This window comes from Nicotiana tabacum, chromosome 13 (genome assembly GCF_000715075.1).
Source record: "Nicotiana tabacum cultivar K326 chromosome 13, ASM71507v2, whole genome shotgun sequence".
NCBI classification, from domain to species: Eukaryota; Viridiplantae; Streptophyta; class Magnoliopsida; order Solanales; family Solanaceae; genus Nicotiana; species Nicotiana tabacum.
This window is the reverse complement of record NC_134092.1, coordinates 22,357,611-22,384,891: the sequence shown is the minus strand read 5'-3', so window position 1 is coordinate 22,384,891 and position 27,281 is coordinate 22,357,611. Positions and strand designations below refer to the sequence as shown.

At 37.4% G+C, this 27,281-nt stretch overlaps 1 protein-coding gene across 3 annotated transcripts; it reads left to right on the top strand.

The window, feature by feature from the left end:
- The first annotated feature begins 132 nt into the window (after nucleotides 1-132).
- On the top strand, nucleotides 133-27,281 carry LOC107760244 (ubiquitin C-terminal hydrolase 12-like). Of its 3 annotated transcripts, XR_001642360.2 has the most exons (19): nucleotides 13,992-14,802; nucleotides 14,869-14,949; nucleotides 15,039-15,158; nucleotides 15,561-15,683; nucleotides 16,655-16,720; nucleotides 16,845-16,933; nucleotides 18,242-18,350; nucleotides 18,434-18,502; nucleotides 18,649-18,759; nucleotides 21,940-22,014; nucleotides 22,104-22,223; nucleotides 22,662-22,784; nucleotides 23,662-23,739; nucleotides 23,861-23,949; nucleotides 25,350-25,458; nucleotides 25,541-25,609; nucleotides 25,740-25,850; nucleotides 26,402-26,574; nucleotides 26,941-27,281. XR_001642360.2 is itself a non-coding variant. In XM_075227810.1 (18 exons), the coding sequence occupies exons 1-18, from the start codon at nucleotides 238-240 to the stop codon at nucleotides 27,001-27,003; spliced, it is 1,629 nt and encodes a 542-aa protein (XP_075083911.1). In that variant the 5' UTR covers nucleotides 133-237; the 3' UTR covers nucleotides 27,004-27,281. The 3 variants fall into 3 exon arrangements, 2 of the variants coding, with proteins under 2 accessions (XP_075083911.1, XP_016433752.1); XM_075227810.1 differs by lacking the exons at nucleotides 13,992-14,802; nucleotides 26,402-26,574 and adding an exon at nucleotides 133-261; XM_016578266.2 differs by lacking the exon at nucleotides 26,402-26,574 and having other exon boundaries at nucleotides 13,990-14,802.

The following is a 27,281-nucleotide window of genomic DNA, read 5'->3' as shown; positions in this document are numbered from 1 at the left end:
GTGAGGGACAGTTTTTGACTCTTTTCCTTTAAAATTATTAAGGCCCCGCTGAAAAGTACTGCAGCAAATAATAAAAGGAGAAAAAAAGCCTTTGGAACCAAGGAACTACCCCTTGATTAAACCTTCCTTTTCCTTGTTATACAAGTAACTCCAACTCATATATAATCCTTTTATTTAATTCTCAATTACCGAAAACTCTACGCTTAGCCGCCGATCGTACGGTCAGAGTTCTCCGCAATGACTCTACTCACTCCTCATCCGGTAGGTGTAATAATCTTTCTCTTCATTTCTCTGTTAATTTTGCTATGTGAATTCATTGGCTTTTACTGTTTTATAGCCTGTTTGGCCAAGATTTTTAGTTGATATTTGACTAATTAATTTGAAAAACACTAATTAGTGCTCGGTCAAGTTCTTAAAAAATATTTTTTCTGAAGTTTTTTGAAAGGATACTTTTTTGGCTTCTACTCAAAACAATCGCTTCTACCAAAAAAACACCTTTTTTTTTCTATTAAAAGCTTCACTAAATAACTTAATTTTAGAAAAATATACTTTTGGCCAAAAAGTAGCTTGACGAAACAGGCTATTACTCTTACTTTGCAGCTTTGCATGGTGTTGTTTTGAACATATATACCCTGAATATAGGGTGTGTTTGGTTTTCACAAAAAATATTTTCCGGCGAATACTTTGGAGTGGGAGTGGTGGGGTAGTGGGGTGGTGGCTGGTGGGGAAGCGGGTAAGGGTGGGAGTGGGGTGTTGGGGGTCGGAGGAGACAATGCAACTGAAATGCCACTTATAGAACTTGTTTTCTCTACCCCTACCACTTACCAGAGAAGGAACTTGTTTTCCTGGAGAAAATATTTTCCAAAGTATAATGACCAATCAAATATAAGAAAATTGAAAAACATTAGTTTCCTCCATACTGAACACACCCATAGTCTGCTGTGATTGTGGTGTGAAATTGACCTAAAATTTCTTTAAAATGCATTACTGAATGAATTTATTAGCCGTATTTCTGTGTGAATTCAAATATTTGTTTTTCCAGTTTTTCTCTGTTTTGCACCCTTTTTAGTTTAAATTGTTGAGGTTTTGTTTTTAAGATGAAATATTCTTAAAATGAGGGTGAATGGGAAATGGAGGGAAAATGAAATTTTGAGTAAAATTTTAAGTTTCCCCCTCGCGCCGCCGTCGTCGTCGCTCGCTCGGCTTTGGATTTGGATTTGGTCAAATGATCGATTGATTGATTGATTTTTTTTGGACCAAATTTATTTGTTAATAGTAAATATTAACGTAAGATTATCCGCATTTGTAACGGATATTTTTCAATCCGTGTATTGACCATTTGGCAGCCGCCTAATGCTCTTCCCACCATGAATGTGTTATTCCCGGTCAATATTGCTGTATTTGTAAATATTAATTCTGCAAAATATAAGTTAACGTAATGAAACAATAATAATAAATTCGAGCCCACTGAATTCACAGTGTTTCCTTAAGGAATTTAATCCCCTCCTAGTACCCAAGGTAATGGATTATTTCCTCCCGGGATAGAACGAATAACACACTGGTGTAGCGGTACTTCAAACCCCAGTGTTTCGGCGAACACAAAGTTCGGTAGCAAATCACACTTACAGTTACTTTGTTTGAAGTTAAAAAACAATGCAGAACGAAGGAGTATATACTCAGAAAAACGTATGGAAGTTCTGAGAGGAAGGAGTGCAATGTATAGCCAATTTGTTGAGCGAATTGTATGTTGAGTTGAGTATCTTTCTTCAACATTTGCTGCTCATATATATAGCAGCCAAGAAGGAGTGCAAGACCAAACGTCCACCCTTCATGGTGGAGCAAGCATTACATGTTTGTGGAGCAAGCACTTCATGGTGGGAAGACCATTATCCGGCTGCCAAATTATCAATACACGGATTGGAAAATATCCGTTACAAATACGGATAATCTTACGTTAATATTTACTATTAACAAATAAATTTGGTCTAAAAAATTAATCAATCAATCGATCATTTGACCAAATCCAAATCCGAATCCGAATCCGAATCCGAAGCCGAAGCCGAAGCCGAAGCCGAAGCCGAAGCCGTAGCCGAAGCCGAGCCGAGCGAGCGAGCGACGACGACGGCGCGAGGCTTGCTTTCTTCTTAACTCTTTAAGAGCTACAAGAAGAGCAATTATATATATACCCACCAAAAATGTCTTCCACTTCCAATATGGGACAATGTCTCATTGTTAAGAGGGGAAACTCAAAATTTCATTTTCCCTCCATTTCCCATTCATCCTCATTTTAAGAATATTACATCTTAAAAATAAAACCTCAACAATCCCCCACATGAATGGGGAATGGCTATATCACGGAAGTATGCATGAAAAACTGTGTGATTTACAAGCAAGGATTAATTGCATCTGGATAAGTAGGTTTCCCTTTGAACTTTCCATAGTAAACTTATGTCGGATATACTCGGTCAATCGGTAGATTTGATATCTTTGAACCGTCGATCTTTGGTGTATACCTAGACAACCATAAGTCACACAATCAACCCTTAACCGTCTTTGGTTCTCATTGTTGTGTTCGTTTCAGCCATGAACACCGCCTGGTTTCATAAGTGCGTAGAGAACTGGCCTTACAAAGTTCTCCTTGAAGCGGCTCACACTTCACACTTAAATAGGTGATTCCTAAACGTGTCATCCTGTAGATACACTATTTGATATACCCCGTATCAAATTTAGAAATCATTAAAAAGCCTTAATGCTTTATCCTTGGTACTGAACATTGTCTCATCACGAGAATGGACTAAAATTTTATTTGACAATGTTGAACCGTCATTAATGACTTTGTTTGATCTCTTTGAACCTAGATCTTGGGATCTCCAGTCTTCTAGGTAGAGTTACCGCCACAATGACTTATTCTCGGCCATAGCCCCATTCCCCTTGATGATTTCTCAACTACCTCTCTAGTTAGGCCTTTTGTAAGTGGATCCGACACATTATCACTTGACTTTACATAGTCAATTGTGATAATTCCTCTAGAGAGTAATTGCCTAACGGTTTTATGTCTTCGTCGTATATGACGAGATTTACTGTTATACATGACGCTCCCAGCCCTTCCAATTGCCGCTTGACTATCACAATGTATGCATATTGGTGCCAACGGTTTGGGCCAAAATGGAATGTCTTCCAAGAAATTTCGGAGCCATTCAGCTTCTTCACCGGCTTTATCTAAGGCTATGAATTCAGCCTCCATTGTAGAGCGGGCAATACATGTTTGTTTGGACGACTTCCAAGATACCGCTCCTCCACCAATAGTGAATACATATCCACTCGTGGACTTAGAATCAGTTGAACCGGTGATCCAATTTGCATCACAGTATCCCTCAATCACCGCAGGGAAATTACTGTAGTGCAATTCAAAGTTCTGGGTATGTTCTAAATATCCCAAAACTCGTTTCATTGCCATTCAATGAGATTGGCCTGGATTGCTCGTATATCGACTTAGTTTACTTATAGCACAAGCTATGTCTGGTCGTGTACAATTCATGATATACATTAAGCATCCCAATACACGAGCATAATCCAATTGTGATATGCTTTGGCCTTTGTTCTTTGCTAATGCAAGATTCACGTCAATTGGAGTCTTTGCAACTTTAAAGCCCAAGTGCTTGAATTTTTCAAGTACTGACTTAATATAATGAGATTGTGATAATGCCAGACCTTGAGGAGTCTTATTGATCTTAATTCCCAGAATTAAATCAGCAACTCCCAAGTCTTTCATATCAAACTTGCTATTGAGCATACGCTTAGTAGCATTTATGTTGGCAATGTCATTACTCATTATCAACATATCATCCACATATAGGCAAACAATGACTATGTGATTTGGAACATTTTTAATGTACACGCATTTATCACATTCATTTATCTTAAAACCATTTGACAACATTGTTTGGTCAAATTTCGCATGCCATTGTTTGGGTGCTTGTTTTAGTCCGTAAAGAGACTTAACAAGTCTACATACCTTCTTTTCTTTACCTGGAACCACAAACCCTTCAGGTTGTTCCATGTAAATTTCTTCCTCCAACTCTCCATTTAAGAAGGCCGTCTTAACATCCATTTGATGAATTTCAAGACCATACACTGCAGCTAATGCTACTAACATCCGTATGGACGTAATTCTTGTAACTGGAGAGTATGTATCAAAGTAGTCTAGACCTTCTCGTTGTCTATACCCTTTGACTACGAGCCTTGCCTTGAATTTATCAATAGTGCCATCATCTTTGATTTTTCTCTTAAAAATCCATTTAGAACCCAAAGGTTTATTTCCAGGAGAAAGATCAACCAATTCCCATGTATGGTTGTTCAATATGGATTCTATTTCACTATTGACTGCCTCTTTCCAAAACAATGATTCCGAAGAAGTCATAGCTTCTTTAAATGTTTGAGGCTCATTCTCCAATAAGAAAGTCACAAAATCTGGTCCAAATGAAGTAGACGTTCTTTGACGTTTACTACGTCTTGGATTCTCCTGATTACATGTACTTTCTTTTGTTTCTTCCCGAGGTCGTTTAGATCCTTCACCAAACGACTCACATTCCTTTTTATACGGATATATATTTTCAAAAAACTCAGCATTATCTGATTCTATAACCATATTATTATGAATGTCGGGATTTTCTGATTTATGAACCAGAAATCGATATGCTTTACTATTTGTCGCATATCCTATGAAAACACAATCAACGGTTTTCGGTCCTATCTTTACCCTTTTGGGTTTAGGAACTTGCACTTTTGCCAAACACCCCCACACTTTAAAATAATTCAAGTTGGGCTTCCTTCCTTTCCATTGTTCATAAGGAATGGATTGTGTTTTGCTATGGGGCACTCGATTTAATATTCGATTAGCCGTAAGAATGGCTTCCCCTCACAAGTTCTGTGGCAAACCAGAACTTATCAACAACGCATTCATCATCTCCTTTAATGTGCGATTCTTTCTTTCCGCAATCCCATTAGATTGGGGCGTGTAAGGGGCTGTTGTTTGATGAATAATTCCATATTCTAAACATATTTCTTCAAAAGGAGATTCATATTCACCACCCCTATCACTTCTTATCATTTTTACTTTCTTGTTAAGTTGCGTTTCAACTTTATTTTTGTATTGCCTGAATGCGTCTATTGCTTCATCTTTACTATTCAGTAAGTAAACATAGCAATATCGAGTACCATCGTCAATAAAAGTTATGAAATACTTCTTTCCACTGCGAGATGGTATTGACTTCATGTCACAAATATCTGTGTGAATTAAGTCTAAAGGATTTGAATTCCTTTCAACTGACTTATAAGGATGTTTAACATACTTAGATTCCACACATATTTGACATTTTGATTTTTCGCATTCAAACTTGGGCAGTACTTCCAAGTTAATCATTTTTCGCAAGGTTTTATAATTGACATGAGCCAAACGTACATGCCATAAATCATTTGACTCAAGTAAGTAAGAAGAAGCTGAAATATTATTATTATTTTCAACAACCATTACATTTAGATTGAAAAGGCCCTCGGTGAGGTAACCTTTTCCCACAAATATTCCATTCTTACTAATTACAACCTTGTTGGATACAAAAACGCACTTAAAACCGTGCTTAACAAGAAGTCCAGTAGAGACTAAATTCTTTCTCATTTCGGGAACATGAAGGACATTGTTCAAAGTCATAACCTTGCCAGAAGTCATTTTTAGAAATACCTTCCCATATCCTTCAACTTTTGCTGTTGAAGCATTTCCCATATAAACTGTCTCTCCGGGTTCAGCAAGAGCATAGGTAGCAAAAGCCTCTCTAACTGCACAAACATGGCGAGTGGCTCCTGAATCAAACCACCACAGTTTAGGATTTCCCACCAAGTTACATTCAGAGAGCATGGCACACAAGTTATCAACATCATCATGGTTTACTACCATGTTTGCTTGACCCCTTTTCTTGTCTTTCTTCGGAGCACGACACTCCGTAGATTTGTGTCCGGTTTTCCCACAGTTGTAGCAGTTTCCACTGAACCGCTTCTTGCTTGGGTTGTATTTCGGACCAGAAGCCTTCTTCCTCTTTTTGTTAGCTTCAACAATATTTGCTCCCATTATTGTTGAATTTCCACGGCCTCTCCTTTCAGCAGCTTTATTGTCCTCTTCGATTCTCAACCGAACAATGAGATCTTCAAGGGACATTTCCTTTCGTTTGTGTTTCAAATATTTTTTGAAGTCCTTCCACAACGGAGGCAACTTCTCAATCATTGCTGCTACTTGGAATGCTTCGTTGATTACAAGACCTTCAGCAAGTAGATCATGAATAATCACTTGCAATTCCTGGACTTGAGTAATAACAGACTTGCTATCTATCATTTTGTAGTCCAGAAATTTTGCGGCAACGAATTTCTTCATCCCGGCATCTTCAGTCTTATATTTCTTTTCAAGCGCATTCCACAATTCTTTGGATGTCTCCATGCTACTGTATACATTATACAGATTATCATCCAGTCCGCTAAGAATATAATTCTTGCATAAAAAATCAGAATGCTTCCACGCTTCAATCACGAGAAAGCGTTCATTATCTGGAGTTTTATCCGGCAGATCAGGAACATCTTCATTGATGAACTTCTGTAGACATAACGTAGTTAAGTAGAAGAACATCTTCTGCTGCCAGCGTTTGAAATCAATCCCGGAAAATTTTCCGGGTTTTTCTGCCGGTGCCAACGCCGGTGTTCGGCTTGTCGTTGCGTTGGCAGTCGCCATCAGAACAGCTTGGTTTTCGTTTTCAGTCATCATCTTTTCTGTAAAAGAATGACACAAACAAACGTTTAATACACGTTTTCAAACTGGAGTAAAAATCACGTAGATTTTAATATCCAACAAAACGCCACGAAGGCTTAACTCTCCAAAACGGGAGTACACAAACCACAAAGGTTTTAGTTTGCAGAATAATAAGAATAACACAAGTACAGAAATAAATATTAAATTCCTTAAGATTGTTATTCCCGATCAATATTGCTGTATTTGTAAATATTAATTCTGCAAAATATAAGTTAACGTAATGAAACAATAATAATAAATTCGAGCCCACTGAATTCACAGTGTTTCCTTAAGGAATTTAATCCCCTCCTAGTACCCAAGGTAATGGATTATTTCCTCCCGGGATAGAACGAATAACACACTGGTGTAGCGGTACTTCAAACCCCAGTGTTTCGGCGAACACAAAGTTCGGTAGCAAATCACACTTACAGTTACTTTGTTTGAAGTTAAAAAACAATGCAGAACGAAGGAGTATATACTCAGAAAAACGTATGGAAGTTCTGAGAGGAAGGAGTGCAATGTATAGCCAATTTGTTGAGCGAATTGTATGTTGAGTTGAGTATCTTTCTTCAACATTTGCTGCTCATATATATAGCAGCCAAGAAGGAGTGCAAGACCAAACGTCCACCCTTCATGGTGGAGCAAGCATTACATGTTTGTGGAGCAAGCACTTCATGGTGGGAAGACCATTATCCGGCTGCCAAATTATCAATACACGGATTGAAAAATATCCGTTACAAATACGGATAATCTTACGTTAATATTTACTATTAACAAATAAATTTGGTCTAAAAAATTAATCAATCAATCGATCATTTGACCAAATCCAAATCCAAATCCGAATCCGAAGCCGAAGCCGAAGCCGAAGCCGAAGCCGAAGCCGAAGCCGAAGCCGTAGCCGTAGCCGTAGCCGAAGCCGAGCCGAGCGAGCGAGCGACGACGACGGCGCGAGGCTTGCTTTCTTCTTAACTCTTTAAGAGCTACAAGAAGAGCAATTATATATATACCCACCAAAAATGTCTTCCACTTCCAATATGGGACAATGTCTCATTGTTAAGAGGGGAAACTTAAAATTTTACTCAAAATTTCATTTTCCCTCCATTTCCCATTCACCCTCATTTTAAGAATATTACATCTTAAAAAATTAAAACCTCAACAATCCCCCACATGAATGGGGAATGGCTATATCACGGAAGTATGTAATGCTTGCTCCACCATGGAGGGTGGACGTTTGGTCTTCTTCAATATTTTGCTGCTATATATATGTGCAGCAGATGTTGAAGAAAGACACTCAACACACAACACACAATTCGCTCAACAAATTGGCTATACATTGCACTCCTTCCTCTCAGCATTTCCATATGATTTTCTGAGTTTATACTCTTTCGTTCTGCATTGTTTTTAACTTCAAACAAAGCAACTGTAAGTGTGATTTGCTACCGAACTTTATGTTCGCTGAAACACTGGGGTTTGAAGTACCGCTACACCAGTATGTTATTCGTTCTATCCTGGGAGGAAATAATCCATTACCACCCGTTTTGGAGAGTTAAGCCTTCGTGGCATTTTGTTGGATATTAAAATCTACGTGATTTTTACTCCAGTTTGAAAATGTGTATTAAACGTTTGTTTGTGTCATTCTTTTACAGAAAAAATGATGACTGAAAGCGAAAACCAAGCTGTTCCGATGGTAACTGCCAACGCATCGACAAGCCGAACACCGGCGTTGGCACCGGCAGAAAAACACGGAAAATTTTCCGGGATTGATTTCAAGCGCTGGCAGCAGAAGATGTTCTTCTACTTAACTACGTTATGTCTACAGAAGTTCATCAAGGAAGATGTTCCTGATCTGCCAGATAAAACTCCAGATAATGAACGCTTTCTCGTGATTGAAGCGTGGAAGCATTCTGATTTTTTATGCAAGAATTATATTCTTGGCGGACTGGATGATAATCTGTATAATGTATACAGTAGCGTGGAGACGTCAAAAGAATTGTGGAATGCGCTTGAAAAGAAATATAAAACTGAAGATGCCGGGATGAAGAAATTCGTTGCCGCAAAATTTTTGGACTACAAAATGGTAGATAGCAAATCTGTTATTACCCAAGTCCAGAAATTGCAAGTGATTATTCATGATCTACTTGCTGAAGGTCTTGTCATCAACGAAGCATTCCAAGTAGCAGCAATGATTGAGAAGTTGCCTCCGTTGTGGAAGGACTTCAAAAATTATTTGAAACACAAACGAAAGGAAATGTCCCTTGAAGATCTCATTGTTCGGTTGAGAATCGGAGTGGATAATAAAGCTGCTGAAAGGAGAGGCCGTGGAAATTCAACAATAATGGGAGCAAATATTGTTGAAGCTAACAAAAAGAGGAAGAAGGCTTCTGGTCCGAAATACAACCCAACTAAGAAGCGGTTCAGTGGAAACTGCTACAACTGTGGAAAAATCGGACACAAATCTACGGAGTGTCGTGCTCCGAAGAAAGACAAGAAAAGGGGTCAAGCAAACATGGTAGTAAACCATGATGATGTTGATAACTTGTGTGCCATGCTTTCTGAATGTAACTTGGTGGGAAATCCTAAACTGTGGTGGTTTGATTCAGGAGCCACTCGCCATGTTTGTGCAGTTAGAGAGGCTTTTGCTACCTATGCTCTTGCTGAACCCGGAGAGACAGTTTATATGGGAAATGCTTCAACAGCAAAAGTTGAAGGATATGGAAAGATATTTCTGAAAATGACTTCTGGCAAGGTCATGACTTTGAACAATGTCCTTCATGTTCCCGAAATGAGAAAGAATTTAGTCTCTACTGGACTTCTTGTTAAGCACGGTTTTAAGTGCGTTTTTGTGTCAAACAAGGTTGTAATTAGTAAGAATGAAATATTTGTAGGAAAAGGTTACCTCACCGAGGGCCTTTTCAACCTAAATGTAATGGTTGTGAAAAATAATAATAATATTTCAGCTTCTTCTTACTTACTTGAGTCAAATGATTTATGGCATGTACGTTTGGGTCATGTCAATTATAAAACCTTGCGGAAAATGATTAACTTGGAAGTACTGCCCAAGTTTGAATGCGAAAAATCAAAATGTCAAACATGTGTGGAATCTAAGTATGTTAAACATCCTTATAAGTCAGTTGAAAGGAATTCAAATCCTTTAGACTTAATTCACACAGATATTTGTGACATGAAGTCAATACCATCTCGCGGTGGAAAGAAGTATTTCATAACTTTTATTGACGATGGTACTCGATATTGCTATGTTTACTTACTGAATAGTAAAGATGAAGCAATAGACGCATTCAGGCAATACAAAAATGAAGTTGAAACGCAACTTAACAAGAAAGTAAAAATAATAAGAAGTGATAGGGGTGGTGAATATGAATCTCCTTTTGAAGAAATATGTTTAGAATATGGAATTATTCATTAAACAACAGCCCCTTACACGCCCCAATCTAATGGGATTGCGGAAAGAAAGAATCGCACATTAAAGGAGATGATGAATGCGTTGTTGATAAGTTCTGGTTTGCCACAGAACTTGTATGGGGGAAGCCATTCTTACGGCTAATCGAATATTAAATCGAGTGCCCCATAGCAAAACACAATCCATTCCATATGAAAAATGGAAAGGAAGGAAGCCCAACTTGAATTACTTTAAAGTGTGGGGGTGCTTGGCAAAAGTGCAAGTTCCTAAACCCAAAAGGGTAAAGATAGGACCGAAAACCGTTGATTGTGTTTTCATAGGATATGCGACAAATAGTAAAGCATATCGATTTCTGGTTCATAAATCAGAAAATCCCGACATTCATAATAATACGGTTATAGAATCAGATAATGCTGAGTTTTTTGAAAATATATATCCGTATAAAAAGGAATGTGAGTCGTTTGGTGAAGGATCTAAACGACCTCGGGAAGAAACAAAAGAAAGTACATGTAATCAGGAGAATCCAAGACGTAGTAAACGTCAAAGAACGTCTACTTCATTTGGACCAGATTTTGTGACTTTCTTATTGGAGAATGAGCCTCAAACATTTAAAGAAGCTATGACTTCTTCGGAATCATTGTTTTGGAAAGAGGCAGTCAATAGTGAAATAGAATCCATATTGAACAACCACACATGGGAATTGGTTGATCTTCCTCCTGGAAATAAACCTTTGGGTTCTAAATGGATTTTTAAGAGAAAAATCAAAGATGATGGCACTATTGATAAATTCAAGGCAAGGCTCGTAGTCAAAGGGTATAGACAACGAGAAGGTCTAGACTACTTTGATACATACTCTCCAGTTACAAGAATTACGTCCATACGGATGTTAGTAGCATTAGCTGCAGTGTATGGTCTTGAAATTCATCAAATGGATGTTAAGACGGCCTTCTTAAATGGAGAGTTGGAGGAAGAAATTTACATGGAACAACTTGAAGGGTTTGTGGTTCCAGGTAAAGAAAAGAAGGTATGTAGACTTGTTAAGTCTCTTTACGGACTAAAACAAGCACCCAAACAATGGCATGCGAAATTTGACCAAACAATGTTGTCAAATGGTTTTAAGATAAATGAATGTGATAAATGCGTGTACATTAAAAATGTTCCAAATCACATAGTCATTGTTTGCCTATATGTGGATGATATGTTGATAATGAGTAATGACATTGCCAACATAAATGCTACTAAGCGTATGCTCAATAGCAAGTTTGATATGAAAGACTTGGGAGTTGCTGATTTAATTCTGGGAATTAAGATCCATAAGACTCCTCAAGGTCTGACATTGTCACAATCTCATTATATTAAGACAGTACTTGAAAAATTCAAGCACTTGGGCTTTAAAGTTGCAAAAACTCCAATTGGCGTGAATCTTGCATTAGCAAAGAACAAAGGCCAAAGCATATCACAATTGGATTATGCTCGTGTGTTGGGATGCTTAATGTATATCATGAATTGTACACGACCAGATATAGCTTGTGCTATAAGTAAACTAAGTCGATATACGAGCAATCCAGGCCAATCTCATTGGATGGCAATGAAACGAGTTTTGGGATATTTAGAACATACCCAGAACTTTGAATTGCACTACAGTAATTTCCTGCGGTGATTGAGGGATACTGTGATGCAAATTGGATCACCGGTTCAACTGATTCTAAGTCCACGAGTGGATATGTATTCACTATTGGTGGAGGAGCGGTATCTTGGAAGTCGTCCAAACAAACATATATTGCCCGCTCTACAATGGAGGCTGAATTCATAGCCTTAGATAAAGCCGGTGAAGAAGCTGAATGGCTCCGGAATTTCTTGGAAGACATTCCATTTTGGCCCAAACCGTTGGCACCAATATGCATACATTGTGATAGTCAAGCGGCAATTGGAAGGGCTGGGAGCGTCATGTATAACGGTAAATCTCGTCATATACGACGAAGACATAAAACCGTTAGGCAATTACTCTCTAGAGGAATTATCACGATTGACTATGTAAAGTCAAGTGATAATGTGTCAGATCCACTTACAAAAGGCCTAACTAGATAGGTATTTGAGAAATCATCAAGGGGAATGGGGCTATGGCCGAGAACAAGTCATTGTGGCGGTAACTCTACCTAGAAGACTGGAGATCCCAAGATCTAGGTTCAAGGAGATCAAACAAAGTCATTAATGACGGTTCAATATTGTCAAATAAAATTTTAGTCCGTTCTCGTGATGAGATAATGTTCAGTACCAAGGATAAAGCATTAAGGCTTTTTAATGATTTCTAAATTTGATACGGGGTATATCAAATAGTGTATCTACAAGATGACACGTTTAGGAATCACCTATGTAAGTGTAAAGTGTTAGCCGCTTCAAGGAGAACTTTGTAAGGCCAGTTCTCTACGCACTTATGAAACCAGGCGGTGTTCATGGCTGAAACGAACACAACAATGAGAACCAAAGACGGTTAAGGGTTGATTGTGTGACTTATGGTTGTCTAGGTATACACCAAAGATCGACGGTTCAAAGATATCAAATCTACCGATTGACCGAGTATATCCGACATAAGTTTACTACGGAAAGTTCAAAGGGAAACCTACTTATCCAGATGCGATTAATCATTACTTGTAAATCACACAGTTTTTTTTCATGCATACTTCCGTGATATAGCCATTCCCCATTCATGTGGGGGATTGTTGAGGTTTTGTTTTTAAGATAAAATATTCTTAAAATGAGGGTGAATGGGAAATGGAGGAAAAATGAAATTTTGAGTAAAATTTTAAGTTTTCCCCTCTTGACAATGAGACATTGTCCCATATTGGAAGAGGAAGACATTTTTGATGGGTATATATATAATTGCTCTTTTTGTAGCTCTTAAAGAGTTAAGAAAAAAGCAAGCCTCGCGCCGTCGTCGTCGCTCGGCTCGGCTTCGGCTACGGCTACGGCTTCGGCTTCGGCTTCGGCTTCGGCTTTGGCTTTGGCTTTGGATTTGGATTTGGATTTGGATTTGGTCAAATGATCGATTGATTGATTAATTTTTTTTAGACCAAATTTATTTGTTAATAGTAAATATTAACGTAAGATTATCCGCATTTATAACGGATATTTTCCAATCCGTGTATTGACCATTTGGCAGCCGCCTAATGCTCTTCCTACCATGAATGTGCTTGCTCCACAAATATGAATGTGCTTGCTCCACAAACATGTAATGCTTGCTCCACCATGAAGGGTGGACGTTTGGTCTTCTTCAACATTTTGCTGCTATATATATGTGCCAGCAGATGTTGAAGAAAGACACTCAACACACAACACACAATTCGCTCAACAAATTGGCTATACATTGCACTCCTTCCTCTCAGCATTTCCATACGATTTTCTGAGTTTATACTCCTTCGTTCTGCATTGTTTTTAACTTCAAACAAAGCAACTGTAAGTGTGATTTGCTACCGAACTTTGTGTTCGCTGAAACACTGGGGTTTGAAGTACCGCTACACCAGTGTGTTATTCGTTCTATCCTGGGAGAAAATAATCCATTACCTTGGGTACTAGGAGGGGGTTAAATTCCTTAAGAAAACACTGTGAATTCAGTGGGCTCGAATTTATTATTGTTTCATTACGTTAACTTATATTTTGCAGAATTATTATTTACAAATACAGCAATATTGGCGGGAATAACATAAATTAGCTTTATTTGGTGCAGTTTGCAAAATTTATTCTTCTTTTTTATTTGTTGGATTTATAGTTGCTGAATTCAAGCTGCTCTGATTGTGGTGTGAAATTGACCCAATTTTTTTTTAAGATTAGACACTGAATGAATTTATTAGCCGAGTTCCTGTGTGGATGGATTCACTCCCTTTTTACAGTTTTACTCTGTTTTGCTTATTTTCTTTGGGTTTAAAGTAGCTTAATTTAGGTGTAGTTTTGCAAAATTTATGAATCTTTTTTCTTTTGGATTTATAATTGCTGAGTTAAAGCAGTGTGAAATTGACCAAAATTACTCTGAAGTGCTATTGTGATGCTTAATCCACCGTGTTGCTCTGTGAATTCACTTTGATTTTAAAGTTATTATTCTGTTTTGCGTTGCTTGGTGGAGTTTTAAAAAAAAAAAGATCTTTTGGATGCATACGTGCTGAATTTAACAATCAGATGCTATTGCGGTGTAAAGTTGACAGTAAATTTCTCTTTTTTAATGGGAAAGATTATCAAAATTTTCAAGCTTTGTTAGATCGAATTCTAGTAAGTTTCCGCCTTAAAAAATGTAGGGCTAAATTTTTTCTGGGAATTGGCATTACATGTCTTCTGATGGATTCTGACTGCTGTCCATCGGCAACGTAGTATTTCCAGCCGCATGAATTATGTCACAACTTAGGCCGTCGGAAATTCAAAAAATTTGAGTAGTCTATATTTTGGCAGCAATTCACCATTTGAACTTATAAAATATTCAAATGAGTATATGCTTATTTATATACGTGAAAGTTACAAGGAAAATATTTTATGCAATGCGGATGAGGACTTAGCCGAGCATCTCAAGGTGGGTTTCTACTCAATACTGTTGATTTAGCTTTTCATTCTATCTTTTATCAACCTCAACTTTCAGATGACACTGAAGAAAGAGCAAGAAGAAAAGGAACAAAAGAGAAAGGAGAAAGTAGAAGATCGTCTCTACACAATCATCAAGGTTTCTTTCAACTTTTTGTCTCTATGCGTTACTTCTTGTATCTTTATATTTAGGAAACGTTTTAACTGAAAATTTCTTTTCATGTTCAGGTAGCTCGTGATGAAGACCTCGCCGAACAAATTGGAAAGGAGATGTATTTTGATCTTGTGGATCATGATAAAGTGCATGCTTTTCATATTCAGAAACAGATGCCATTTACTCAATTCAAGGTACAATTATCACTCTGTTGCATTTTTCTCATAGATTTGAAAAGTTATAGCCATACTGTTCTTACCAAACATGATGAACAATTGTATGTACTGCATGAGAATGAATTCAGTTTGACCTTGTTTAATAAAGAGAGTCATGTGAAATCTGCATCTTCTACAACTTGAAATATGGAACGTAAATTTGTGTACTTCTGTTTTATATTGAGTTAAAAGATAAAACTTCAAATTCAGAGTTCTAATGTAGGTAAAATCGCAGAGAATAGAATAATCTTAAAAATTGAGAATTCTACTGGTTAGGATGTGAGGGTTCACAAAATTATTTCTTATGAATGTCATTGGTCAATCACTGATTCACCGTAAGTCTTAAGTATGGCATTTGTCTCATGGTACATCTGCTTCCAGGATGTAGTAGCTAAGGTATTTCGTATCCCGGTACAATTTCAACGTTACTGGCTATGGGCGAAACGTCAGAACCATACTTATCGGCCTGATCGTGCATTGACAGTTCAAGAGGAAGTTCAATCCGTAAGTTCTATCTGAAAATCTTATATTTCTGCAGTGTTCTCTTCGTTTGATTTATCCAGACCCCACTTGTGGGATTATACTGGATTTGTTGTTGTTGTTGCTCGTCGTCTGATTTATGACTGCAGTCTTACTGGTGATGTTCTTTGTACATTTCATGATTCATATTTAGTCTCCCACATAAAATTTGTTCTCCTTGGCTTATCCCATCACATGAAAGTAAAGAGGAATGATCTTAGTATGATATTCTTGTCGGTGGTGTGAAGCTATCGGCCATTACCAGACAATTCCATGTGTGATCTGCAAGCTATATGGGATAGTTTGATTCATTAATTTCTCGTTCTTGATATGTCTTCTACTGAAAAAAAGGCAATAGGTACGGTTAATCAAATTTGTATGTTTGCAAGAATAAAGAAAGTAATATAGTTAAGTGGACTCAACTCGGTACTTCTGATGAAAGATAGCACGTACCCGGTGGAATAGTCGAGGTTTGTGCAATCTAGAAAGGGGACCGCCATTATATAAAATAAAAAAAGCTACGTGGATTCCAATCCATTACGGAAATTGCAATCTTAACTCAGTTTCTTGAAATTTTTTATTATGAACTTGGCATCCCCCAATTTCGACTTGCTTAGAAAATAGATGTCTTCAGTTGCTAGTGAATATGATCAATTTTTTCTGATGATGTTTCACTGGTTACTGGTCCACAAGTCCATTGCTCCCTCTCTATCTCTCTGTTTCTGCCGCTAACTCCCTCCACCACACCTTCCAGACATGTTTTTTGATAGGACTCAGCGTCGGAACACCTCAGGCCCCCTTGAGAGTGATTTTCTTGAAGAGTGACAATTATGGAAATATTTCTTCTGTAGTCCATGGTTTCTTAAAAAAAAGTAGCCTGTGTTTTCTGCAGCTTGTTAAACAACGGGACCACTTGATCAACTCGGTGTTAATGGTCTTACATGATGTGTTCTCAGGTTGGTCAACTGAGAGAAGGAAATACTGCTGAGCTAAAACTGTTTCTGGAAGTAGAATTATGCCTGGTAATGCATCATTTTCCTACTTGTCTTCCCTTTTTGGTGATTCACATGTTGCATGTTTTCTTTGTGATGCCCTATTCTACATGTTTTACTTTTGCATTTTTGTTTATTTTGTGCATTCTTGCAGGATTTGCGACCTTTTCCTCCACCTGAGAAGACCAAGGAAGATATCCTTCTATTTTTCAAATTTTATGACCCTCTCAAAGAGAAGATAAGGTATTACATCTTGATTCTCTATTGATGGAATACTTTCATTAAAGTAATAATTGTCATGTTTGAACTTGGGATCTACTCATTTATTTTGACAAAGCACGACTACAAGCAATGTGCTTTGTTGTTTTACTTCTGTAGGTCGTCGTAGAGAATTGACTCCGACACTGTAGTTAGCACGAATGTACAATAAAAAGGGGTAAAAAGAAGCTAAGTCAAAGCTTTGGACTTGATGACACCATCATATTAATATTTTTAATTCAAAATTAATTCCCTCTGGTCCATATTAGTTGTCATGTTTCTATTTTACACGTTCTTTAAGAAACTATTAATAGAAGAGGTTTTTTACTACAATACCCTTACTTATATCTTTAGTCATTCAACATATTAATCTCTTTTCAATAAACATTCTCTTTATTTATGTGCCTTATCCACCAATAACAAATCTAAAATAAACTCACTTCGACATGTACAAGTCAGATGATGCATACGAAGACTTCACTGGCATAGAGTAGATAAACAGACATTTAGGAATAAACTAAATGAGAACACAACAACAACAATAACCCAGTATAATCTCACTAGTGGGGTCTGGAGAGGGTAGTGTGTACGCAGACCTTACCTCTATTGTTTCCAAGAGACCCTCGGCTCCCTGCCTCCAAGAACTCCCCACCTTGCTCTTGGGATGACTCGAACTCAAAACATCTTGGTTGGAAGTGGAGTGTGCTTACCACTAGAGCAAAATGAGAACACATTGGAAGAATAAATATAAAAAACACTAATCTGGCTTCAACATTGCACCCAAATGTTGAAAACTAAGCATGTAAATTGACCTTTTCTAAATTGAATTTCTATTGCACTCATAATCGTTTCCTCCAAAAGAAAATTCAAAATGACATATTGGAAAAAATTTCAACTTGAATTAAATGCATTCACAGGAGTAGTAATGGACTTGACTAAATGTTTTGGAAAACCAAGGTTTTTACAATCTTAACAATCATAACATTACTAACTTCTACTCTTCCATTTAAATTTCTATGCTAGTTTTTTACTTTCAAGGACATTCAATACTAAGGGCAAAATTGGGGGGAAGGGGAGGGGGGGATGATAAATTATACTACTTGGATTTTCTAAATTGATAATTTTGGACCAGATATATTTAGTAAGGAGGACAACTAATATGGATCGGAGGGAGTAATGAATTTGAAACTTGAAGTGCTGTTAAAGTCCAACTGTTTGGCGCTGCATATATGAGATGCCATGATATGGATATGGTTTCTCGTATTTCTCCATTTCATTTCCTTTTGTTGTCAGGTATGTCGGACGGCTTCTTGTAAAAGAAAGTGGCAAGCCGCTGGAAATATTAACAAAGATTAATGAATTGGTAGGCTTTTCGCCTGATGAAAAAATTGAACTTTTTGAGGTTAGTTTTCTTCTTCTCTTCCTACCATTTTGTTTCAACTCTTAGCATATGATATGTGATTTTTCAGATTTTGTTATTCTCAGGAAATAAAATTTGAACCCAACGTTATCTGTGAACACATTGATAGTAAGCGGAGTTTTCGTGACTGTGAGGTATGCACAATCAATTTCCAGTTGTTTGGGGTTTATATGCACTTGCTGGTGTAGTCAATTTATTTCAATAGTTTTTTTCTTTTTGTTTCTTCGGCTGGATGTATTAGCAAAGAAATTTATTATGCAATACTGGTCTGGCTTTGCAGATAGGAGATGGGGATATAATTTGCTTTCAGAAATCCCTTCAAAATCAATGCAGTGAACAATACCGCTTTCCTGAGGTTCCTTCATTTTTTGAGTACATGCACAATTTCCAGGTATGTGCTGCACTCTCCTATTGGAGGAGAGTAACGGAAGGGGGATAAGGGTTAGAGAGGAAAAAAGGAGGAAGAAAAGGTACTGGTCGGGGAGTTAATAAGACATACCTGGAAGCTAGTCATTGCAATTTAAAAACTTCCCTTCGGAAATCACTTATGTCGGTAAGACACCATGACTGGACGTAGGAAAATGCTAAATAATTAAATTGTTTATTATCTATACATTTCGGGACAGTGAAATTTAATAAATAATTCATTTATTTAGTAAATTTCATATGGCTAGCCGCCTGGAAAAGTAGCGCTAAAATTCTCTTGCGAACTGGCACAACATGTCTTCAGATTGATCCGATGGCTATTCATTGGCAACATAGTATTTCCAGCCGTATGAATTATATCAGATCTTAGGCCGTCGGAAATTCGATAACTTTTAGTAGTCTACAATTTGGCAACAATTCACCGTTCGATCTTGTAAAATATTCAAATGTGCATATGCTTGTTTATATACGTGAAAGTGACAAGGAAATTGTTATACACAATTTGGATGAAAAGGACATAGCCGAGCATCTCAGGGTGGGTTTCTACTACCAGGACTTAGATTGACTATCTACTTCTCAAAAAGTCTGATAGATGTCTGTGCGCGGACAACAAGGTCACCCCGAGTGAGAACTTCACGACCCAATATAGGGTCATGGATTTGGAGATTACGAGGAAGCGAAGAACGTGGGTTGCGTACGGTCTTCCTATGATCAAGTGGGGAGCTTTTATTAAGGTCAGAGCCCAGGAGTTGGGGGATAAGTTGTTGGCTATGGGAGCATGGAGGAGAAGCGGGGACGCGAGTGGTATGTGTACCGCAACTGCGAATTGCATTAGGGAGGTATTGGGGGTCTCGAAGGGCCCATCTGGTGGCCGCAAAGAGGATTAGAGGACTGGTGCTGGAGCAATGAGGTCCAAGGTAAAGTACAAGCCAAGAAAGTGGCTTATTTGATACATTTGGAGAGCATGGACAAGGAGGAAAAGAGGATGAACAAGGAGCGGTATAAGGTGGCTACGAAGGAAGCGAAGTTAGTAGTTACTGCGACTAAGACTGCAACGTTTGAGCGCTTGTATGAAGAACTTGGAGGCAAGGGAGGGGACAAGAAGCTGTACAGTTTAGCCAAGGTGCGAGAAAAGAAGGCCGTGACCTAGACCAAGTGAAGTGCGTCAAGGATGAGGAAGGTAGAGTGTTGTTGGACGAGGCTCTGATTTGACAGAGATGACAGACGCACTTCCATAAACTCCTGAACAAAAAGGGGGATAGGAATATTGTGCTGGGTGACTTAGAAAACTCCGAGAGTCGTCGGGACTTTGGGTATTGCTGGCGTATAAAAATTGAGAAGGTAGAGGAGGTTATGCGTAAGATGACCGGGCCAGACAAAATCCTGGTGGAATTTTGGAAGAACGTGGATAGGGCGGGCTTGGAATGGCTAACTGGGATATTCAATGTTATTTTTAGGACGAAGAAGATACCCGAAGAATGGAGATGGAGTCTGATGATCCCGTTGTATAAGAACAAGGATGATATCCAAAATTGCAACAATTATCGGGGTATCAAGCTACTGAGCCATATTGTGAAAGTATGGGAGAGGGTGGTGGAGCTGAGGGTGAGGAGGATTGTGTTTATTTCAGAGAACTAATTCGGATTTATGCCAGGGCGTTCGACTACAGAAGCTATTCACCTTGTTTAGGGGGTTGATGGAAAAGTATAAAGAGAGGAAGAGGGATTTACATATGGTGTCCATCGACTTAGAGAAGGCTTACGATAAAGTGTCGTGGAGATGTTTGGAGGCTAGAGGCGTTCTTGTTGCATACATTTGGGCTATTAAGGACATGTACGATGGTACTAAGACTCGAGTGAGGACTGTGGGAGGGGACTCAGAACACTTCCCGGTTGTGATGGGGATGCATTAGGGTTCAGTCCTCAGCCCATTTTTGTTTGCCCTGGTGATCGACGCACTGACGCGTCACATTCAAGGGAAGGTGTCGTGGTGCATGTTATTTGCAGATGACATTGTACTGATTGACGAGACATTGTGGTGTTAACGAGAGGTTAGAGGTATTGAGACAGACCCTAGAGTCTAAAGGTTTCAAGTTGAACAGGACCAAAATAAAATACTTGGAGTATAAGTTCAGTGGCGCGACTCAGGAAGTGGACGGAAACGTGAGACTTGATTCATAAGTCATCCTAGGAGAGAGTTTCAAGTACCTTGGGTATGCTATACAAGGGAATGAGGAGATCGACGAGGATGTCACACATCGTATTGGGGAGGGATGTATGAAATGGAGGCTCGTTTCCGGTGTTCTGTGTGATAAGAATGTGCCACCAAAAACTTAAAAGTAAGTTCTATAAAGCGGTGGTCAGACCGACTATGCTGTATGGGGTGGAATGTTGGCCAGTCAAGAACTCCCATGTCCAAAAGATGAAGGTGGGTGAGATGAGGATGTTGATGTGCGGGCATACCAGGTTAGATAAAAGTAAAAATAAAGTTATTAGAGACAAGGTGGGTGTGGCCCCTGTGGAGGACAAGATGCGAGAGGCGAGACTTTAGATGGTTCGGGCATGAGAAGAGGAGAGGCATTGATGCTCCGGTGAGGAGGTGTGAGAGGCTAGCATTTGAGGGCCAACGGATAGGTAGAGGCAGACCGAAGAAGTATTTGGAAGAGGTGATTAGGCAAGATATGGCGTTGCTCCAGCTTACTGAGGACATGACCATAGATATGAAAGTTTGGAGGTTATGAATAAAGGTAAAGGGCTAGCTAACCAAGTGTTGTCCTTGTTTGTAACAGTAGCTTTGATAGACCACTTGGTGTCTTTCGTGTTTTTTTTTTTTCGTATCCCTAGACTTTTGTTACTACTTGTTGTCTTTTGTTTCAGTTTCTGATTGCATTACCTATTGCTAGTTTTGTATTTTCGCTTCGGTTGTCACATCAGTTTGCTTGTTATTGCCCCTCTCCTTTTCCCTTCCTGAGCTGATGGTCTATCGGAAACAACCTATAAGAAGACAGGGGTTAGAAGACAGGGGTAAGGTGTGCGTACACTCTACCCTCCCTAGACTCCACTTGTGGGATTACACGGGTTATGTTGTTGTTTGTTTCTTTCTATTTGTTCAGTCAAAGTAATCTTTTATCAACCTCAAATTTCAGATAAAACTAAATAAAGAGCAAGAAGAACCGGAACAGAAGAAAAAGGAAAAAGCTCATCTCTACAAAATCATCAAGGTTTCTTTCATCCTTTTGTCTCTATCCTTTAGTTCTTGCGTCTTTATACTTCGGAAATGTTTAGCTGAAATTAGTCATTTCATTTTCAGGTAGCTCGTGATGAAGACCTCGGTGAACAGATCGGAAAGGAGATTTATTTTGATCTTGTGGATCATGATAAAGTGCACAGTTTTCGTATTCGGAAACAAATGCCTTTTACTCTATTCAAGGTACGTTTATCATTCCATTGCATTTCTTTTTCTTATAGATTTGAAAAGCCATATCCATACTGCTCTTTTCAAACATGCTGAGCAATTGTATATACTGCCTGAGAATCAATTCAGTTTGCCCTTGTTTAATAAAGAGGCGTCATGTGAAATTTGCTGGTTATACAACTCGAAATATGGAATGTAAACAACTGTACTTGTGTTTATATTGACTTAAAAGATAAAACATCAAACTATGAGTGTTATTGTAAGTAACAATTAAAGAAAATACAAACAATCATTAAAATTGAGAATGAGTAGTTCTCATGGTTAGGGTATGAGGGTTCACAAAATTATTTATGCTCTCTCAGGCACAAGATAAACATACTTCCTGTGATTGTCATTGGTCAATCACCATAAGTCTTAACTATGGCATGTGTCTGATGATACATCTGTTTCCAGGAGGAAGTTGCTAAGGAATTTGGTATACCGGTGCAATTTCAACGTTACTGGCTATGGACAAAACGCCAAAACCATTCATATCGTCCTAATCGTCCATTGACAGCTCAAGAAGAAATTCAATCCGTAAGTTCTGTCTGACAATCCTATTTTTCTGTAGTATTCTTGTGGTCTGAATTATCACTGCAGTTTTACTGGTGATGTTCTTTTTATATTTCATATTTGGTTTTCCACATAAAACAATTTCTCCTTGGATTATCCCATCACATGAGAAAAAGGAATGATCTTAGCATAATATTCTTGTCAGTCGTGTGAAGCTATAGGTCATTACCAGACAATTTCTTATATTTTCTGCAGCTAGATGGGACAGTTTGATTCATTAATTTCTTGTGCTTGATCTGTCTTCCACCGAAAAAAGAGGCTATACGTAAGGATAATCAATTTGTATGTTTGCAAGAATAAAGAAAGTAATATAGTTAAGTGGACTCAACCCGATACTTGTGCCGGAGAATAGTTGAGGTTTCCGCTAGCTGGCCAGGATACCATTGTCACAAAAAGAGTTATGTGGACTTCAATCCACTAAAGAATGTAATACTTATTGCAATCTTTACTCTGTTTCCTGAATTTTTTTATTATGAACTTCACATCCGCCAATATCGCTTTACTTAGCAAAATAGATATCTTCTGTTGCTAGTCAATTGGATCGATATTTCATGTTGGTTCATTCATTGCTCGTCCACAAGTCCATTGCTCCCTCTCTATCTCTTTGTATCCCCTTAACTCCTTCCTCCCCACCCCCACCACCCGTCATTTTTTTTATTGGACTAAGTATTGCAACCCCTCGGCCCCCTTGAGAGTGATTTTCTTGAAGCGTGACAATTATGTAGGGCATTATGATTATTTTTTCTGCCATTCTTCTGTAGTGCATGGTTTCTACCATGTTTTAAACGATGGTAGCACTTGATTAACTCAGTGTTAATGATCTTACATGATATGTTTTCAGGTTGATCAACTGAGAGAGGTTTCAGATAAACAGGATTGTGCTGAGCTAAAACTGTTTCTGGAAGTTGATTTATGCCTGGTAATGCATCACTTGCCTACTTGTCTTCTCTTTAGGCGATTCACATGTTGCATGTTTTCTCTGTGAGGCCTATCTACATGTTTTATGTTTGCGGTTTATTTTACTTTGTGCATTCTTGCAGGATTTACGACCTTTTGCTCCACCAGGGACGACCAAAGAAGAAATCCTTCTATTTTTTAAACTTTATGACCCTCTGAAAGAAAAGATAAGGTATTGTATCTTGCTTCTGGATAGTAGGAATTCTTTCATTTAAGTAGTGATTTTCATGTTTGAATTTGGGATCTCCTCATTTATTTTGAGAAAAAACGACTGCATGGGAAAGTGCTTTGTACTTTTACTCAATCTAGAGGTCTAAAACAGCATCATAGAGAATTGAATGTGACATAGAAAGAAGAAGAAGAAGAAGACCAGGTCAAAGCTTTGAACTTGATGAGGCTATCAAAATAGTAGGGTAATTTCAAAATTTAGGGCTTGTTTGGAAAGCCACCATGTAATTGGATTTGGATGTAATTGGGTGTAATTACACAATTTTGGCATGTTTGTCTGACCAACTAATTACTTGGTCAGCATGTAATTGGTTGTAATTGAGGGGGGCGTTATTACACTCTGCAGTTCTCGAGGGGAGCTGAGAATTGCTGGTAATTACATGGTATAACTACCCATGTAATTACCAGATTATTTTTTGAATCTCTTTCTTTTCTTTTTAATTTACTTTATATTTCTATTATTTTTTTTAATCTTTTAAATTATTTTTTTATATTTTCTTATTTCCCATTTTCCAACATTTACTTTATGTGTTTCTACATAATTTCTCATATTCTTTTTAAAGTATTTTTCTTTATTTTTTTTATTATACTTAACTATGTTATAATTCTATTTTTTCTAAAAAACAATTACCTCGTAATCTTAGAAAGAATAAGTCATCCACAAACTTGAATTATAATGAGTGATGTCATTAATGTTGAACTTTGTTATTGGATTGGGTTATATGCAAACTTAACTATGTTAAAATGATAGATTGCTTTTTAATATTTCTAGTTTTGAAACTCCTCTTAATATTAGAAATTATAACATCATTAATAAACTTAGCATATAACGAGTGATGTCATTAAAGTAGAATCTCATTGTTGAATGAGGTTATAGACTTATGTTTTCCTTTTCTTTTGAATTATATTTACTTAAATTTATATAATATTAGTACAAATATATGATTAGTAATTAATATATTTTCCAGAAACAATATCTATCTTAAATGTCAAATTTAACATTATTTATAAAAGCATATATTTGTTAAATCTTAACTTTTAATTTTTGACAATTAACTTTATATTTAAAATTTAATCTAACTGCGTAATTACACTTGTGCAACCAAACACTACACTTGTAATTACACTATGACAAACAAACAGGTTGTCGTAATTATAATATTGTGTAATTACTACCATAGTAATTACACCAATTCCAATTACTTGGTGGCTTTCCAAACAGACTCTAATTTGAAACATGAAATGCTTTTAAAGTCCAACTTCTTGGACCTGCATATGTGAAAAGCCATGCTTTAGATGATGCTCTTTTGGTCTTTCTCCCTTTCCTTTCCTTTTTGTTGTCAGGTATGTTGGACGGCTTTTTGTAAAAGAAAGTGGCACGCCATTGGAGATATTAACGAAGTTAAATGAGTTGGCTGGCTTTTCGCCTGATGAAGAAATTGAACTTTTTGAGGTTAGTTTTCTTTTATCTCGCTACCAGTTTTTTAACTCTTTAACATATGATATGTGATTTTTCAGGTTTTGTTTAATCTCAGGAAATAAAATTTGAACCCAATGTGATGTGCGAACACATTGACAGTAATCTGAGTTTTCGCGATAGTCAGGTATATGCAATCAAGCCAGTTGCCACCTTGGGATTTGATGGCGTGGTCAATTTCCTTCAATAGTTTTTTCTTTTTGTTTCTTGATTTATTTGCAATGAAAATAGTGTGCAATACTACTCATGTTTTGCAGCTTGGAGATGGGGATATTATTTGCTTTCAGAAATCCCTTCGAAATCAAGACAGTGACCAATATCGCTTTCCTGAGGTTCCTTTGTTTTTGGAGTACGTGTACGATCTCCAGGTATGTGCTATTGTGTTGCACGCTATTATTCCGATATAGTTCCCTGGAATATGAAAGATTGTTGCAGTACTGCAATAGATTTTGACGATGGCTATATCTTAATCACAAGGCATTAGGCATACGACAGCAGAATTGACACAAAGTAAAGGCAGCAAGAAGTATAAGCAATCCATGCCAATGTCTGATAATTATGTGGGAGGGGTGGGGGGTTCAAAGATAAGGGTTTAAAAGTATTCTTTTTTCAATGTCATATGAAATTGATAGATCAATTGTTTATTTTTATCAGTGCTGATAAGGGTTTAAAAGTAGTCTTTTTTGAAGTTCATATGAAAATGATAGATCAATCGTCTATTTTTATCAATGCTAATACATCACACTTGAAAGTCATAGGTGGATCCAAGGTTTTATATGTATGGATTTCTGTAACGACCTCGGGTAAATTTTCATTAGTAACTTGGTTCACATTCAAACATTTATAGATATTTAGTGAATTTTTGGAATAAATTTACACTGTTTTGACAAAAGCTATTGTGTTCACGTGAATCCGTAAGTCGCAAGCTGGATCCGCCCCTGTTGAAAGTTGATTAAAAAAAAAAATACGTGGAGAAGAGAATATCTGAGTCTATTTAAGGAAATTCAAGGTCAGATCATTTGAGTTATAATTGTCCCAGCAATAAACACTCGTTGCTTGTTCGTCCACAATACAACCATCCAACAACATGAGGTGATTCAAACAAACCCTAGAATAGGTGTTAAGTTTATACTTCTTGCGTTTCAATTTAGATGATATACTTTGATTTGGCACAAAGTTTAAGGAAAAAAAAGGAGACTTGAACCATATGGTCCCAAAAGCTTAAGGGGTAATGCATTCGTGTGACTATAAAAGCTTCTTATTATGGGTAAAATGAAAAGTTTAAATAAAGTTAAATTGTTTCCAAATATATAAATGTGTTATTCTATTTGGAACAGATTAATAAGGAAAGTATATCATTTAAACTGAAACGGGTGGAGTATTTAATTTCCAACTCAGGAACACTTCCCTAATCTCTTCATTTTTTACTCGGTGCTCTAATATTGTTCATGATTGCAGGTTATTAAAGACAGATTCCCTCGAATCCAATCCTTAGAGACGTACTTTCAGGGAAGGAAATGAAGTTGCTGACTCTCTTGAAGGAATGAACCGAGCCAAATTTCAACATGTTTGTTTATATGCTATTTCCACCATTATGATCTACTTCTCATATGAGGATAGAGAAGGATGGAACAAACTTTCCTAAATTTTTATCAGCGACGGCTTGTAACTATTTGGCCTGTCTTGGTAATTTAAGTGCTAGTAATAGCACTATGACTATAACGACAATTACTAATATTATTTATGTGATTTTTAAAATCAAATATAAAGCTTGTGTCAAAGCTTTTGGGTTTTCCTAA